This window comes from Cucurbita pepo, chromosome 1 (genome assembly GCF_057944985.1).
Source record: "Cucurbita pepo subsp. pepo isolate OVF chromosome 1, ASM5794498v1, whole genome shotgun sequence".
In the NCBI taxonomy this organism is placed as follows: domain Eukaryota; kingdom Viridiplantae; phylum Streptophyta; class Magnoliopsida; order Cucurbitales; family Cucurbitaceae; genus Cucurbita; species Cucurbita pepo.
Genome location: NC_141798.1, coordinates 1,659,812 through 1,677,804, shown reverse-complemented (window position 1 = coordinate 1,677,804; position 17,993 = coordinate 1,659,812). Strand labels below are relative to the sequence as shown.

General features: G+C 34.7%; 3 protein-coding genes across 3 annotated transcripts; all 3 read left to right on the top strand.

Annotated features, from left to right (window-relative positions):
* Positions 1-1,853: 1,853 nt before the first annotated feature.
* LOC111787063 (GDSL esterase/lipase At5g62930) lies at positions 1,854-6,093 on the top strand. Its single transcript, XM_023667243.2, has 6 exons — positions 1,854-2,118; positions 2,213-2,290; positions 2,629-2,763; positions 3,648-3,724; positions 4,255-4,419; positions 5,738-6,093. The coding sequence occupies exons 1-6, from the start codon at positions 1,915-1,917 to the stop codon at positions 5,925-5,927; spliced, it is 849 nt and encodes a 282-aa protein (XP_023523011.2). The 5' UTR covers positions 1,854-1,914; the 3' UTR covers positions 5,928-6,093.
* Positions 6,094-7,000: 907 nt separating this feature from the next.
* Positions 7,001-9,367, top strand: LOC111787978 (gamma-glutamyl peptidase 5). The gene is made up of 4 exons (XM_023668098.2): positions 7,001-7,451; positions 8,583-8,735; positions 8,913-9,080; positions 9,150-9,367. Exons 1-4 carry the CDS (start codon positions 7,143-7,145, stop codon positions 9,249-9,251), a joined length of 732 nt encoding a protein of 243 aa, XP_023523866.2. The 5' UTR covers positions 7,001-7,142; the 3' UTR covers positions 9,252-9,367.
* A 676-nt stretch (positions 9,368-10,043) lies between these two features.
* Positions 10,044-17,979, top strand: LOC111801161 (dynamin-related protein 3A). The gene is made up of 20 exons (XM_087128120.1): positions 10,044-10,551; positions 11,011-11,293; positions 11,389-11,417; positions 11,520-11,621; positions 11,761-11,829; positions 11,915-11,974; positions 12,084-12,197; positions 12,516-12,564; positions 12,789-12,898; positions 13,636-13,728; positions 13,841-13,933; positions 14,013-14,150; positions 14,515-14,628; positions 14,738-14,836; positions 15,017-15,059; positions 15,853-16,022; positions 16,104-16,250; positions 16,764-16,816; positions 16,906-17,005; positions 17,142-17,979. Exons 1-20 carry the CDS (start codon positions 10,195-10,197, stop codon positions 17,415-17,417), a joined length of 2,499 nt encoding a protein of 832 aa, XP_086984246.1. The 5' UTR covers positions 10,044-10,194; the 3' UTR covers positions 17,418-17,979.
* The last annotated feature ends 14 nt before the right edge of the window (positions 17,980-17,993 follow it).

The following is a 17,993-nucleotide window of genomic DNA, read 5'->3' as shown; positions in this document are numbered from 1 at the left end:
GCTGTTATGGGTTTACTTTGAGTTTCTCAAAAGGCTTCGGAGATAGTATTTCTTACTTATAAATACATGATCATTCCTAAATTAGCTCATCCAACAACCTTAATATATAAGAATCACTCACTACAATGTTTGCCAATATGGTTAAAAAATAGAATTTTTAATTATTTGGTCGTATTTTTTATTTTGAAAACTTTTCATGCATAAAAAAATTATCAATTTAAAAAATTTATAGGAAAACTAAAAAAAGTAGGCAATAGATTAGAGACAAAACTATAAATTAATTATTTAAATGAAAAAATAAAATAAATAAAATATAAACGAGCTCCATTTAAGTAAAATGTACTCATAACAAAAATTAGTGTATTTACGCTTTAAATTAAATATAAAAAAATGCATCAATTTTCAATTTAATATCGTAATTATAATTATCTATTTAAATAGAATTTTCATTATTTCAATCGTATTTTAAATAATAAACAAAATTTTAATTGAACCAACCAATAATATTTCAGTCACCATAATAAAAGTTTTTATCATTATTTTTTTTAAATACTTTAATTAATTAATTAATGAACTTATTGGTGCCAATGTAGGTAATTGCTGTCCAACCAAATAATTAGATAGAATAATTTAAAATATATGAAAAGATGGGTCCCGCCAATAATGAAACTTTATTATATAATTCAATATAAACTATAGTGATCATTTAATTAATCAAATGTGTGTCTATATGATATCTATAAAAGTAAACATAGGGTTATAATAATTAATATGTAACTTTAATTACCATATAGTGGCAAATGCTTTGGTTCAGGGTTTTGCTGTAAGAATGAAGTTTCCTTAATAAGTAAATCCCTAAATAGAAATAAATTTTTTAAATAATACTTAATAATATATTTAATGGGAGGGAATAACAGATTAATGTGTGCAAAAATAAATTAAATAATATATTCCCTAATAATAATAATAATAGTTAAACGAGCTTAGGGAATTTTTGGGATTCTTTGACTGCATTATCCTTCAATTCATGTGGACGGGGGATCTGCTCTAGCTGGCACTTACTGTGGGATTAGGTGAGCGGAATATTCCTGGAAACCGTGAAGCTAAAGACGATATGTAACAACCCAAATCGGATAATATTTTTTTAGCGGTGGGCTTGGATGGTTACAAATAGTATCAAAACCAGATACCATGCAGTGTGCCATTGAAGATGCTGAGCCCCATAATGGGTGGATTGTGAGATCCACACATTGGTTGAGGAGGAGAACGAAACATTCCTTATAAGTGTGTGGAGATCTCTCCCAAATAAACATGTTTTAAAACTTTGAAGCTAACGATGATACATAATAGGTCAAAACGAATAATATCTATTAATGGTGGATTTGGACTGTTGTATCACCAACCCTAGCAATGTCGGTGGGAACAGTAATTATAGTCTAAGAACATGTAAAAGTATTTCGAATATGTTTAGAGGTGACTATATTGTAACAGCATCCTTGAATAATTTTTTATGCAAATAAAAAATGGTCAACTTTGTTATCGGAATAAAAAATAGTCAACTTTCTCAAAAAGGCAAACAAAATGTTTAAATTAATAATGTTGTATTTATTATGCATTTTAGAAATAAAGAAATGATGGCAAAATACGTTTATTTATGTTTATGAACAAAACTTAGAACAAAAAAAAAAAATTGATTTTTAGTTTCTAAATTAAATAATAAAATAAAAATAAAATAAATAAATAGTTAACAAATGGTTTAGTTTCTTAAATCTATAAATAAAAAGAGAAAATCATAAAAATAAATAAATAAGCTAAAGTTGTATAAGAGAATTCAGAATCCAATTCCAATGCTAGAAATATTGGTCACTTCAGTTTGATAATTTTCGAAGGGCGAATCCCAGATTTGCACAATGTATGCTCACAGAAGGATTCAATCTTATCCAAAACGAAGCGTCAATTTCACGACCATACTGCTTAAAATTGAAGATCAATCTGCAAAGAAATGGAGAAGAACAGACAATGAGGCCCGAGATCGTTCTATTTGGCGATTCTTTAACCGAGCAATCCTTCAGTGCAGGTGGATGGGGAGCTGCGCTTGCTGATACTTACTCTCGCAAGGTGAGTTTTCTATTCTTCCTTTTCATATTGTAGTTCACTCGATTTTTTTGAAGTTTTAGGGTTCGTAATTGGGTTCTTGTCTTCGTAATCGCAGGCGGATGTTCTTGTTCGTGGCTATGATGGTTACAATACTCGCTGGGCTTTGATCTTACTTCCTCATGTTTTCTCCTCGGTATGTGTTTTAGTGCTCTTTCTGTTCCTTCTCTGCTTTGATTTTGATGATTTCTTGGTGCCATATTGCCCTAAATTATTGTGGTACATTCCTTAGGAGCTCGTTTTTTTGATGATTTTGATGATTTCATTATTTGACTTCATACACATTGGTTATAGCTTTTGGTAGCCTGAAATTGAAGCTTAGTCTCTTGAAGTCAAGTTCACGAGGCGTCGCTCTTAGTTTTTGTGTGTTTCCATGCTCGTTCGAGACTTTAAAAATGAACCATTATGATCTAAATTTTGAAGTATCCTTCATATGTTCTTTATACTAGCTTAGCTTACTTAACTCATGTGCAGAAACGAGCCCCTGCTGTGGTGACAGTTTTCTTTGGGGCTAATGATGCCACTATTTTGGGGGGAAGACTTGGGAGACTACACGTACCCGTTGAAGAGTATAAAGATAATCTTAAAACAATAGTAAATCATTTGAAGGTACTGATTCATTCATTGCTTGAAATCTTTTGCAGCAGAATGTTTTGACCTTTGTTTTGAAGATTTAAACCGAGTATAATATGGTAGTCTGTGTCTTTTATATTCTATCCTTGTTGGCCTGTTGTCTTTGACAATGAGTGTGAGATCCCACCTCGGTTGGAAATAAAAACAAAGCATTCTTTATAAGGATGTGAAAACTTTTACCTAGCATACGCGTTTTGAAACCCTTGAGAGAAATTCTGAAAGAGAAAGTCCAAAGAGGACCATATGTGCTAGTGGTGGACTTGGTTTGTTACAAATGGTATCAGAGTTAGACACCCGATGTGCCAGCGAGGACGTTGGGCCCTGAAGGGGGTGGATACCGGGTGGTGTGCCAACGAGGACGTTGAGCCCCAAAGGGGGGTGGATTGTGAGATCCTACATAGATTGGAGACAGGAACGAGTATCAGCGAGGATGCTGGGCTTCGAAGGGGGTGGATTGTGACATCCCACATCAGTTAGAGAGGGGAACGAAACATTCTTTATAAGGATGTGGAAACCTCTCCCAAGCAAACATGTTTTAAAAACCTTGAGGGGAAGCCCGAAAGAGATAACCCAAAGAAGACAATATCTACTATGCTTAGGTAATAAACAATAACCATTTTGGCCTCTAATCTAAGATATTAAGCCATCATACGAGTTTTTCAAAACCAAATGTCGTAGGATAGGACGAGACGGATGACTTATGAGAGAGATATATTCACTTGCTGACCCAAAACACCTAAAGTATTAGAAAGAAAACTGCAATCAATTTGAGAAACATTATGCTTCCATTTGTTTTGGGTTCCGCTGGTTCATCCTTCCCAATTCCTTTTGTAATTGGAGCACTCTTATTTTGGTTGCAGGAGTGCTACCCAACCTCACTGGTTGTACTTATTACTCCTCCTCCTGTTGATGAGGAAGGGCGCAAGGAATATGCACGGTATCACTTTTCCATCTTCCTACTTTTCCTAAAACTAGTTTCATGATCATTGTTTCGAAAAATATGTTTGAACTTTCAAAAATTTCATTAATACCCTTAATTTTTTTAAAAAACTTCAAAAATACCTTTAACGTTTTTAAAGTTCGAAATTACTCTTATAGCTAGTATCACGTTTCTAAAATACTCATAAACTTTCAAAAACAATATTAATACCTTTCAACTTTTTTTTTTTTTTTAAAAAGGCTAACCGTAATAATATTTTTTAACTTTAAAAAAAAGATTAAGGATACCTTTTAAATTTTTAAAAAAGTTCAAGGGTATTTTTGAAAGACCGCTTCTACCCTTAGTTCAACTTCAAAAACTGTTTGCCACAACAGTAAAGGTTATCTAAGATCACTACCTTCAGCATGATTAGCCTTTTAAAAGTGTGGCTTATTCAAGAACTTCCCTTTGTTTAAGTTCAAAGTTTCATCAATATGCTGAAGAGAGATTGTAAGCCCTTTGTTCATAAACCAATTAATGTGAAGCAGATCTCTTGCTGATGAAGAAGCATTGGAATTTCCAGAAAGAAGAAACGAAGTAACTGGACTTTATGCCACCAAATGCCTCGAACTAGCTAACGAAATGGGCCTTCACGCCATTGATTTATGGTCCAAGTTGCAGGAAACGGAGGGCTGGCAGAACAAATTTCTCAGGTCTGTGATTCAACCAAGTTTTACTCATTGTTTGAAATATTTGGTCTGGTTCTGAATTCTGATACCTTTATTCTTTAGTGTTATATGCCCTCATATTATGTTAATACTCTAGCCTTAGGAGGACTTGAATATAAGTAGGGTAACACCACCAAAGATATAGACGAATATAAACCAAACGAGGTTGATGGATAGAACCACTTGGCTTGAACCGAACCAAACCAAACCATAATCAAATTTCATATGTCTACTAAGTGAGAACGATGATATAACAGTCAAAGCTCACTGCTAGCAGATATTGTCTGCTTTGGCTCGTTGCGTATTACGGTCAGCCTCATGGTTTTAAAACGTGTCTGTTAGGGAGAGGTTTCCACACCCCTATAAGAAGTGCTTCGTTCCCCTCTCCACCAATGTGGGATCTCACAATCCACCCCCCTTGGGGGCCCAACGTCCTCGCTAGCACACCGCCCGGTGTCTGGCTTTGATACTATTTATAATAGCCCAAACCCACCGCTAGGAAATACTGTCCACTTTGGCCCATTATGTATCGCTATCAGCCTCACAGTAAAACTCATCTGTTAGGGAGAGGTTTCCACACTCCTATAAGGAATGCTTCGTTCCTCTCTTCCACCAATGTGGGATCTTACAATCCACCTCTCTTCGGTGTCCAATGTCCTCGCTGGCACACCGCCCGGTGTCTTGACTGTAGTGGATATTGTCCGCTTTGGCCTATTACGTATTGTTGTCGGCCTCACGATTTTAAAACGTGTCTGTTAGGAAGAAGTTTCTACGCCCCTATAAGAAATGCATTGTTCCCCTCTCTAACCAATGTTGGATCTCACAATCCATCCCCTTGGGGGCCCAGTGTCGGGCACTGATACCATTTGTAACAATCCAAGTCCACCGCTAGCAGATATTGTCCGCTTTGACCCATTACGTATCGCTATCAGCCTCACAGTTTTAAAACGCGTCTGTTAGGGAGAGGTTTCCACACTCCTATAAGAAATGCTTCGTTCTCCTCTCCAACCAATGTGAGATCTCACAAATAAACTTTGTCTTAGACACTCAAACTTCCACAGGTGTCAAACAAGCACCTAAGATCATGACGTCGAGCACTTGCAACAATTAGAGTTTCCTGTGGCAACAGACGAAAATTAGGGTTACAATGAAGCCCTCGATGATTTACGATGAGACTACAAACAAATAGGACGAGCGAATGTGAGCAACAACCTTGTGAACCCGAACGAACAGACCTGCCTTTGTAGATCAAAATGAGTATTAGAGATTGGATATTGAGATAACTTTTCTGTTTGCAATACAGCGATGGAGTGCATCTTACACCGGAAGGCAATGCAATTGTGCACCAAGAGCTACAGAAAGTGCTTAATGAAACATCAGTTTCTGCTGCAAAACTGCCTCTTGATTTCCCACATCATTCCAAGATTGATGGAAAATGCCCTGAAAATGCCTTCCAATATCTTTCCTTGCTATCCTCTCATTATCTTATATGATGACACGTCATCATCCTTCTGGTTTAATATTGTTTGAAGGGGCAATGTCTATGATATATTTGTATTTTGATTTATAATTACTTACTAAATGATCATTAGTAACTAATTATAATTATTACAATGTAGAATATGCCGATTTAAATAATTCTAACTCAGTAATTAAATATATTGTAGAGGCTATTTTCTAGTTAATTAAAATTCATTATAATTACATCCATTTAATTAATTAACTATATTCAAAGTAACATTGCATATAAAAATAAAAAAACTTTTGTTCTTAATAAAAGAAAAATATTAGTTCGCAAAACATTTATTTATTTTTAAATATTTACTTAAAATTTGCAACTTATTTTTAATATATAATTTAGAAAATTGTCTTTGATGAACAACTTGTAAAATCCTTGGGTAGCAAGGAATTGACCAAATTTTCCATTAAGAAAAAAAAAATTAACAAATGTATAGCAACGTCCCATTGTCAACTCGTTTCCACCCGTTCTATGAGTTTTATATTAAAATGATTTTATTGACTTGAATAAATTAATATGGCTTTTCTCCACTTTTGAGATAGGGGAGGGATGTCAGCAACATGAAAGGAAGCATCGTTGAGAGATCGGGAATTCCATCTAGATTTTTACGAGATATTAAAATGACCAAAATACCTACACCTCTATACAATTACTGTTGGCCATTATTGAATGCCACCAATGACCGTGGTTGTCCAATGCCACTTCATTACTATCGACTACCATTGAATACAACTAAAATGTTATATGTTGGTCTAGAATCCGTTCAAGATAAGTAGATGACTGGGTTAAAAAAAAAAAAAAAAAAAAAAAAAAAACTAAAGTTTGTATGTCGAATTCAAATTCTAGAATTTTAGTTTGATTCGGAAGCTGTTTTAAAATTTAAAATATTGATTTTATTATTATTTGTTTTTACAAATATATTAAAGGGCAAACTCGACACATAATTTATAATAGAAACGACGAAAGCCAATAAACACATACATATGATGTGTCGATCCAATAACTAAAATGCGATATATATAACAAAAACCCAACATCCGTCCTTCCCCCTCCTCTCTCTCTCTCTCTCTCTCTCTCTCTCTAAAATCGCAGTTTAGAGAGAGAAACGGCCTTTGGTCCGCCGCACAGTTGCTAAGCCGGAGAGAGAGAATCTGCGACGGAGGCGCGAAATCAGATCCATTTTCCGAGGATGGGGATGAAGAGATTTGCAGTCCTTCTCTGCGCCGACGATTCCGAATACGTCAAGAAGAAGTACGGCGGATATTTCGGAGTTTTCGTCAGAATGTTGGGCGAAGAAGGAGAGGCTTGGGACCTTTTCCGAGTCGCCGCCGGCGACTTCCCGGCCAACGATCAGATCGCCGACTACGACGGATTTGTTATCACCGGCAGCTGCAACGACGCTCACGGCGACGATCCTTGGATCTGCCAATTAATCGTTCTGTTGCAGAGATTGACGTCCTTGAATAAACGAATCCTCGGTATTTGCTTCGGCCATCAGGTATTTTTGTCATTTCACCTTCTATTTATTTATTTATTTTTACAATTTTTACAATTTCATTAATTTTATCATAATAATCCAGCAGTTTAATTATTTATTTAAAACAAATTTTAATTCTAAATAAATTGCAATTAAAATGGTACTTAATTTCTTTCTATAATTTTTTTCGGGCCCACTAAAAGAATGTAGACGCAGAAATTCGGCTATAATTGATAATTTTTTAATTTAATTCAGTTGAAAATAATATAAAATTTCAACCAATAATTAAAAAAAAAAATTAAATTTTCTTAATATTTATATTATAATTTTGGGTTTTTTTTTTCATTAGCTTATGTTAAGCATGGTGTGATGACGTGGCATGATTATTTAATTTTTAGTTTATTTGGAGTCACTAATGTACACGTAAATACAATAATGTCAATTTAATGAATTGTTTGTTTGTTGATTAACTTTATTTACTTTTTAAAATATTCCTATTAGTTTTAAAAATTAATTATTGAAGACATTAAAATATTCGTTAGTGGTGATTGGGTGGATACAATAAAAAATTAAATTAAACTAAAATACGTGAAATTACCATTTTAGCCTCTAGACTTTTATAGTATCTAATAAGCGAGTGGATTTGAATATGTCAAAATAAATTCAAAAAGTTTTCATTTGATATATTAATATATATTTAAAATAAACTAATTTATGAGACATATAATTGAATTTTTGAGGTGAGAATTGGCTGAAAAAAGAAAAGAAAAAACATAATGACGTGGAATTGTTTTGGTGTGGTGGCATGTGGTCGCATTTAATTGGTGCTTGTCACATGTGTCTGCTTATAATTATTTCATGTTACACACTGCCTCTTGTCGGTCACGGTCAGGTTAGCTTTCCTCATCAGCCATAATTACTGTTACAAAGATTAGCACAAAAAGTTAATTAATTAATTTAATTGTCATTAGTTTGAGTTTAATTATTTGTATCATTTTTCTTTATCTTATTTTTCACGTACATCGTTAATATTCAAATATTATATTTTAGTTAATAAATTATACATATTGAATTATTATTGTTATATTTTTAAAAATTAATCTATTTATTAATTAAGATAAAAATTAATTAATGGGTTGGTAATTTATATAGATACTGGGACGTGCGTTGGGCGGAAAAACAGGCAGGGGTAGATCTGGATGGGACATTGGATTCACAACCGTCCACGTGTCATCATCTCACAAGCTGTTCTCATCTCTCAAAATACCAACCGCTCTCTCTGTGATCGAATGCCATCGGGATGAGGTTCGTATGGTTAAAACATAATTTATGATATTTACTTAAAATAAATAATTATTTTTAATTCGTTATATTTTAAAAAGTGTTTGACTTAATAATAATTTTTTAATATATGAAAATGAAATTCATTTAAAAAAATATATTTGAAACGTTGTGACGAGGCTTGATATATGGTTGTGGTAGATTTATGAACTTCCCGGGAAGGCTGAAGTGATTGGATGGTCAGATAAGTACGGTATAGAGATGTTCAAATATGGAGATCATATTCTAGGAATTCAGGGTCATCCCGAGTACACTAAAGACATTCTTCTGCACCTGATTGATCGTCTCGTCCTTAAAAAGCTCATTACGGTAAGTCCGTTAACCGTTGGAGACGTCGTATAGTTTCGAAATTTGATAAATGTCATCTTTTGGGCATAGGATTCCTATGGTGAGGAGCTGAGGAGTAACGTGGAAGAAGGTGAAGCAGATAGGGAAGCATGGAAGAGGCTTTGCATCAACTTTCTCAAGGGTGGGTTTTGATTTTGGGGACAAAATTGGAATTTTTTTTAATAATGTAAATATGGACTTAAAACCGTCTATTCAAGACTTATCTAGACCTATTATCGACTTTAAAAAACAAGGTTGCATTTTGTTTATGGGTTCGTGTTTAAATAACTTGAAGTTTTTTAAACCAACCCCGTGTTTAGATTCAAGTAGTATTGATTTATCTCGAACAAAAATTAATATAATTAACATAGTCATCAAACAATGATCAATATCATTTAAGATTTTAGCGTAATAAATAAGTATTTTTATTAATTTTCTACCATCTAATTTTCAGTATACGTAATAGGATAACGATATATTTTTGTGTTTATAAAATTATAGGGCTAGGGTTCATCTCTTGTACAACCCAATGACCGAACCGACCCAACCCAAGAATATATAGGTTGAGTTCGGTTGTCATCATTAATCGAGTCGAATGGCGTTGGGAGATTTTGAATTGGTCTAAAAAAACCTCTATCGACTCAACCCAATCTGATAAAAAAAAAATATATATATATACGATAAAACAAATAATATAAATATATTATTTGGTTGAAAATTTAAAAAGTGTGAAGTTACCTAAATTTTAAAAAAAATATATTTATTTTTAAACATTAATTTAAGTGAAAATTCCTTAATCCGATCCCAAAATTGTAATTTTACCTATTTTATTTTATTTTATTTATTCTCAATATTTTTTAAAATTTAGTTTTATATAATTTTGAAATAATAATAGAGACCACATTTAATTATTGAAAATATATAAAGTAAAAATGAAACTCAAATTTGTGAGCATCTCACATCAGTTACAGTCGTGAATCCAAAGCTTTCAAACCTAGAAACCCTTCTTCCACCTCTCTCCCTCTCTCAGCCAAATTCAAAACCCTCGCTCTTCTCTCCGATCCGCTTCCCGTCGGTTTCTTCTTCTTCTTCTTTCATGGCGGACGAGGCTGTTCCTCCATCTACGCCCTCTGTTTCGTCCTCCGCTGCTCCCCTTGGCAGCTCCGTCATACCAATAGTTAACAAGCTTCAGGACATATTCGCTCAACTTGGAAGCCAATCCACCATCGAGCTCCCGCAGGTCGCTGTTGTCGGAAGTCAGAGTAGCGGCAAATCCAGCGTACTTGAGGCTCTTGTTGGTCGGGATTTCTTGCCTAGAGGTTCTGAAATATGCACCAGGAGGCCGCTGGTGCTTCAGCTATTGCAGACGAAGACTGAAGAGGAATACGGCGAGTTCCTCCACTTGCCGGGGAAGAGGTTCTACGATTTTTCTGAGATTCGAAGGGAAATTCAGGTGAGATTTCTGCCATTGTTGCTGCTTAGTTTAACCTGCGTTTCGATCTGGAAGTAACTGTCCCATGGTAGAGCATTTCATGTTTGTTGAAGTGTGGTGATTGGTGTAGATTTCAATTTGCTTCTGCTCATTTTCTCATCAATCTTGGCTATAAATTAGATGAGATTCCTCTCGAATAGAATTCGCTACCATTGACTTTTTAGTCATCAGGTTTCTTATCATTGTCAAGTCGTTCAATGAACGTCAGCGACTATGGCTGATTGTTTATCGTTTCCAAGGTCATATTTATTTGGACGTGCATTAGAAGAGAATGGGTTTGGATATTGTGTATCGTTTGATTCTATTTCAATTTTATTAATTAAGTAGGGATGTATTTTTTTTTGTTCAATTTTCCTTTTCGAGAGGGATGAAATAAGTGGTTTTTGTTGTGCCTAATACGTTTCTGGAAATATTATATAGTCTGAGACTGATAGGGAAGCGGGCGGAAACAAAGGTGTCTCGGACAAGCAGATTCGGTTAAAGATTTTCTCCCCAAATGTTCTTGACATTACACTTGTGGATTTGCCTGGCATTACAAAAGTTCCAGTTGGAGACCAGCCTTCTGACATTGAAGCACGAATCAGGACAATGATCATGTCTTACATCAAAGTTCCAAGCTGCTTGATTCTCGCTGTGACAGCAGCAAATTCTGATTTAGCTAATTCTGATGCTCTTCAGATTGCAGGAAATGCTGATCCTGATGGTAAGTTCTGCTTTATAACATCTTTAATGAGTTGACTTATCTCATCAACATGTATTGGATCCTTTTTTAATATTTTTGTTCGTGTCTAATTACAGGCATAAGAACCATTGGTGTGATAACAAAGGTGATATACCGTATGGTCAATCTGTTTTTTTTTTTTTACTACTTTCAAGGCACATTCCACATTCTGATTTTGTTAGCTCTATTCTACAAATTGAAACTGCAGCTGGATATAATGGATAGAGGTACAGATGCACGAAATCTATTACAAGGAAAAGTGATCCCTCTACGACTTGGTTATGTAGGGGTTGTCAATCGCAGTCAGGAGGTGAGCATAAAGTTTATGAGGGTTGTGGTATATGGTGGTTAATTCTTCTTCAAGCTGTACAGTCTTGCTTGAATTCTTAATTTCAACATGGTTGCAATGTTTTATACTGATTGGAGCTTTCTAATTGGCCACTAAACAGGATATTTTACTGAATCGGAGCATTAAAGACGCTCTTATGGATGAGGAGAAATTTTTCCGCACCCATCCAGTATGATCTATTTATAACAAAGCACAACATAAGTTTCTAGTAGAGACATATCCATTTGTTCTTTACTTGGCATTGAATTGTACAGGTGTATAATGGTCTAGCTGATCGATGCGGCGTTGCTCAGTTGGCAAAAAAGTTGAACCAGGTATGTGTTTATGTATGTTCGAGTCTGATTGTATTACACTTTTAGCTCACAACTGGAAGTGATGATTTTAAGCTATAATAATATTGTTTGACACTAATTTTATTTATAGGTGCTAGTACAACATATTAGAACTGTACTTCCTGGGCTGAAGTCGAGAATAAGTTCTTCTTTGATTTCCGTAGCGAAGGAGCATGCCAGTTATGGAGAAATAACAGAATCGAAGGTTTTCAAAATTTCTTTTACCCCTACATATTCCTATTGATTCAAGTCAAATATATTGCATAGTTATGTGGTATGGTAGCTTGCTCATTCATCGATCATACATTCTCCTGTCATAATTTGTTATATGGAATGGACATCAATAAGGACACTTTGTTGTTACTTATGCAAAATGATGTAGAAAGCTAATTGCATTCCATTTGTATGTTCATGTTATCAAGTTGTGTATTGTAGTATAGTTTACGTATGGCTTTTCTTTGTTTAATTATGAACTTTTCTTGATTATGTTGACTTATTATATTCAACCTTTGGTCGTGGATAGGCTGGTCAGGGTGCTCTTCTTCTCAATATTCTCTCAAAATATTGTGAAGGTAATAATTACTCTTCTTTTGTGCATGCATTTGTTTTGAACAAGAATCGGTCTTTCATTGATAAAATAAGGAGGAATCTTTGTTAAAGCTCTTTTGTGCATGCATTTTAATAAGCGTAACTTGTAAGCTATTCATTACATATGTCTGGTTTATGTTTACACAGTCTCAGAGTGATCCTACTTCTGTTTCTCTCTCTCTTTCCTTTTGTTCGTTGTTCAAAACAGCATTTTGTTCTATGGTTGAGGGAAAGAATGAAGAAATGTCAACGCATGAGCTCTCAGGTGGAGCTCGCATTCACTATATTTTCCAATCAATCTTTGTGAAGAGTTTAGAGGTATGTATCTTTGTTATTATATACAATTCACTTTTAATTTGTTTGCATACAGTAATTTTTTTTCCTTAAAGTTCTCCATGGGGGCATTTTGCATGTGCATTTTTTGCTTTTGCTTGATATTATTGTTAATAAAGTTGTGTGAGATTTGAATCATACCCTGGGGACCAGCATTGATGTGTCTCTTCAATCTGGAAAAGTAAAGTTGGATTACAAACTTTTGGCACTTGAAGATTCTAATTAGTAGACAACGGATTAGATTGAAAATGGCATGCACTTGACAACTGAACTATAGTTAACCAGAAAGGCTATTGCAAACAATTTGCCATTATAGGCTTATATATCATGTCGAATTGTAATTTTGATTAGATTTTTATTGACGGGAGTGGTGCATAAGGTGATTTGCAATTTGAAACTTGATTTAAGTTTGCAAGTTATGGAACAATAGCATTTAAGTGATAATTCTGAACTACTTGCATGTAAAAGAACAATAGGCTTAATACATCTTTGTGGGCTTCTGATTCAAAGGTTTTGTTTTTGTAATTACTAGTTAGGTACTATTCTTGGATTAGAGTCCCTCCCCGCAGTTTTTGGACTCTTTTTGTTGGGCTATTTTTTATATGCACTGCCCATAGCTATTATTTTTTGTATGTCTATGTATATTCTTTCATCCTTCTCCACGACAGTTTGAGTTTCCATTTAAAATAAAAGATTTGAAATAACAATATGTTTTTGTGCAGGAAGTGGATCCATGCGAGGACTTGACTGATGATGACATTCGTACTGCCATCCAAAATGCAACTGGCCCCAGATCTGCATTATTTGTACCGGAAGTAAGTCTTACTCTGTTTGCTTTCTCTTGTGCTGTCTCTCTTGTGAAGTCCTGTACTACTAATCTGTCACATGGAGGTTGGGATCAACTGATATGGTATTTCACTTATGCAGGTGCCATTTGAAGTTCTTGTTCGTAGGCAAATTGTTCGCTTACTAGACCCCAGTCTTCAGTGTGCCAGGTTTATATATGACGAGTTGGTAAAGGTAGGGATAATTGTATTTTCCCTGTATTTTTGCTGCCCGCTATCTGTAAATAAAATTTTAATGTAATTTATATTTTCAGATCAGTCATCGGTGTATGACAAATGAATTGCAAAGGTTTCCTGTTCTGAGAAAGCGTATGGATGAAGTTATTGGGAACTTTTTGCGAGAAGGTCTTGAACCCTCTGAAACAATGATAGGACATATTATTGAAATGGAGGTAGGTTATAAACTTGTGTATACTTTTGCTATTGTTCCTTTTGTTTTGTCCCTTTAAAATTTCTATTAGTGTTCCATAGTGGATTACCGAACTCTTTAAATGTTTTGAAATTGATGCTTTATAAATATTGGTAAAAGAAATACTAACAGTAGATGTCAATCAGCTTTAATGTAGAATCTTCCTTATAGTTGATGGCAAATCTATATTCTATCAAGTGACTATGCCGCATGCAATATCAGAGAGAATATCTAGATTTAGTTTTGGAATGCGCACATTATTTGTGATTTTAGTCAAGTTTGGTCAGAATGAACTTTCAATTCAACGTAGCTGTTTTATAAAGTATATAACTATCAATAATGTGCAGATGGACTACATAAACACCTCCCACCCAAATTTTATTGGAGGAAGTAAGGCCGTGGAGAATGCCCTGCAGCAGGTCAAGTCTTCTAGGGTTCCTTTGACTGTTTCAAGGCAGAAGGTTTAGTAGATAGCCTCTTGTTATATCCCATTCCTATTAGAATAACAAGTTTTTAATCATTTAAATAACTGGTCTGTCTTTATCTTTATTCATAACCATTGTCTATTAGGATGGCGTGGTTGAACCTGATAAAGCACCGCCATCTGAGAAAACTTCAAAGTCCCGAGCTCTACTTGCTCGACATTCAAATGGTTTCTTGACTGAGAAGGTATGAGCACTTGATCAGAGAATGATTTCCCGAGACAACATTGACACATATGTTTAGTTCTAAATTTTTCTTTCATGGTTGTTCAATATAACCATGTTAGAATGAAGTTTACATTTTAAATAGGCCCTTGTCGGATTGATGTTCTTGTGATTGAGTTTATACTGACCAGATCATTAACAGGGTGCTCGGCCTTCAGGTGATGGTGAAAAAGTTGCACCTTCTGGTATGTTATTGTTTTGAGAAATCCTAGGGAAAGAATCACTACATTATGTGTGAGACCTGTTTGTTTCCCTTATATCTTGCTTGGCTGCCAAATTGTAGTGCTAATGATTGAGTAGAAAGCCTCGTGTTATATAATGCTCTTTGAGTATATGAATGTGTACAGTTAGACACGCATTTTAGGAGGAAATTGAGATGTAAATCTCTCCAGGACCCCAGACCAACGTAGGGCTAGGTTTTCCAGCCTGTAATCTGATAATGTTTGTCAGCTGAAGTGTTTAAGGAATTTGGAACAGAAGTAGTAATCTTCATGAAATTTTGTAGATATGAATGGTATTAATGGAAATCTATGGATGTGGAAAGCATTACCATGAAAAATCTTTAGAACTCGAGGATAGAACTCAAAGACAGCTGTACAATCTGTTGAACAGATCCTGTTCAAGTGAAGTTGTAGCATTACAATGAAAAATCAATCTGAATTATTCATAACAAATTTGCAGTCATGCATAGAACAAATATAAAGTTGGACTAACTTCACTTTTATGCTTAAGGATTGGCTTATTATTTTTTATCTGAAATGAAATTAATTGAGTAAAATAAAATGCATACAAGTTATGTTTTCTTCAATTGAGCTAATACGGACAACCTGGACTTATCTAATACATGAAATTCTGGTCCGCCAAGCAAATTTTCCGTCTGAATTTAGTTTTGAAGTTCTAATCCTGCTCAAGCTTGAGTTTGTCAAACTATGTGTTTGCCTTCATATGAAACTATTTCTAATTCTAGCTTACAATCAGGTGCGAATGATAACCGGACATCTGTGAAAGAAAGTTCAAGTTGGGGGATATCATCTATTTTTGGTGTGAATGATAACCGGACATCTGTCAAAGAAAATTCAGCAAGCAAGCCATATAATGAACCTGTTCTTAACACAGAGCAGGCATTCTCCATGATCCATTTGAGAGAGGTAATGTTTTGGCTTCATAGTTGAAGTTTGTCAATGTGTTCCAATATTTTAATCTAAATAATGTGTTTTATTTTGTTAAAGCCACCAACTGTACTGAGACCTTCAGAAGGGCATTCAGACCAGGAGATTATTGAAATTGCAGTCATAAAAATGCTCTTGAGATCATATTATGACATCGTCAGGAAGAATATAGAGGATTATGTTCCTAAAGCAATCATGCATTTCCTGGTAATGTATCGTTTTATGCAACAATTATGATTCATTACTACTGAAGGAATTTGAATAAATGGAGTGTTTACTGTTGCATGTATTTGATCTTGATTGCTGTTCGCTTAAACTTAATTTTGTGAAATGATCTTTTCAGCAGATTTTTTTTTTTCTTCAGTATCCTATAATTCTCCACAATCCACCAAATATAATTCATGAAATTTTGTGTCACGTGATGGTGGATGGTTTGTATGTGCGGCCAACACTCAGTTCTAATAAAAATCTGCTCTGCGTCTTGACTTATTCCTGATTAAACCTTTTACTCCATCGCCTTCAGTCATTGTTTGTCGATTGTTCGAAGAAAACTAGACTTCACCATCTTTTAAGTTTAAGAAATAATTTTATGTATCTGTCAGCATTCAACAATACTTGTCTGCTTATTTTCCTGAAGTTTCAAAGCTTTTTCTATGAAAATAAGAAGCTCCTATAATTTTGTAAATTCTTGTAGCTTGTTTCTGATTGACTTCAATCCAGGTTCATCATACCAAACGGGAGCTGCACAATGTCTTCATCAAAAAAGTTTATAGGTAAGTAAGATTTGAAATTATTCTTTTGTAAGTTATCATTGTTTTGATCTACACTAATGCTTTGATTTTGATGTTGGAAAAAAAAATAGAGAAAACCTTTTTGAAGAGATGTTGCAGGAACCTGATGAAGTGGCAATGAAGAGGAAGCGCACACGAGATACCCTCCGAGTTCTACAACAGGCTTTTCGGGTATGTATGATTTTCCAAAATCACACTGCAACAATTTACAAATGATGGTGAATTGGCGAAATCATATAGTTTGTGCATACCTCAACGCATTCTCCAAAGCTAAAATAAATACGACGTTCTTGCCTTCTTTTTGTAGACATTGGATGAACTACCTTTGGAAGCAGACTCAGTTGAAAGAGGATACAACGTGGGTGCTGATCCAACTGGATTACCAAGGATGCAAGGAATGCCAACATCATCTACGTATTCTACCAGCAGTTCAAACGATTCATACTCTCCTTCTCCTAAGAATCTGAAGCCTCGAAAGTCATCGTACTCGGGGGAGCTTCAAGTTCCATTATATGGCAATCCAGATTCTAATGGGAACGGTCGAGCATTCATGCCGAGCCTCTATCCTAAAATTGATCTGTAGTAACTCGATGTGCATAGCCAGTCAAATATGAAACATTAAGCCATCACATTCATTTGGTTTCAAGTTCAACCAGTGGAGCTAATGGAATTCCTTAGTGTCCACCGCTGACACAAACGCCCCCTCGTGACGTTGCTAGATATTCTTCCTGCAGATTTGTTCTAAGTCGTCCAATTTTTTTTCGAAAAAAATTCAATTCCTTGGCCCCCCTTATGTGTGCCTGATAGTAGAGTTCGAACTTCTGGAAACAAAAAAAAAACAAACAAAAAGGAAAAAAGAATGGGGAGCCGTCAGCCAGATGAATCAACAATCCGCTCCTATTATTAGTGTTTGTTTTATTAAAAGGTAGCCAAGTTTTGGTTCAAAAATACATGGCTAGTTTTTGAGATTCTCTGTAGCCGTATGACCGAGTTGTTAGATACGAATGTATATGTTTTGGATTCTATTAGAATCTTTTTAAAATATAGAATTATTAAGAATGTCTGATTTTTAATAATTCCCTTGTATTGAAAATTCTTTTAAACTATAGATATTAAAGTGATTACATCTTTATTTTTTTCGTTCATCTGCTTATGTTTA

Coding starts and splice junctions, on each gene's coding strand:
- LOC111787063 (XM_023667243.2), top strand. CDS start 1,915: ATGCTCACAGAAGGATTCAATCTTATCCAAAACGAAGCGTCAATTTCA. Junction 2,119..2,212: donor CTGATACTTACTCTCGCAAG/GTGAGTTTTCTA, acceptor TCGTAATCGCAG/GCGGATGTTCTTGTTCGTGG. Junction 4,420..5,737: donor TGGCAGAACAAATTTCTCAG/GTCTGTGATTCA, acceptor TTTGCAATACAG/CGATGGAGTGCATCTTACAC.
- LOC111787978 (XM_023668098.2), top strand. CDS start 7,143: ATGGGGATGAAGAGATTTGCAGTCCTTCTCTGCGCCGACGATTCCGAA. Junction 7,452..8,582: donor GTATTTGCTTCGGCCATCAG/GTATTTTTGTCA, acceptor TAATTTATATAG/ATACTGGGACGTGCGTTGGG. Junction 8,736..8,912: donor TCGAATGCCATCGGGATGAG/GTTCGTATGGTT, acceptor TGGTTGTGGTAG/ATTTATGAACTTCCCGGGAA.
- LOC111801161 (XM_087128120.1), top strand. CDS start 10,195: ATGGCGGACGAGGCTGTTCCTCCATCTACGCCCTCTGTTTCGTCCTCC. Junction 11,418..11,519: donor CCATTGGTGTGATAACAAAG/GTGATATACCGT, acceptor TTGAAACTGCAG/CTGGATATAATGGATAGAGG. Junction 17,006..17,141: donor TTCTACAACAGGCTTTTCGG/GTATGTATGATT, acceptor TTCTTTTTGTAG/ACATTGGATGAACTACCTTT.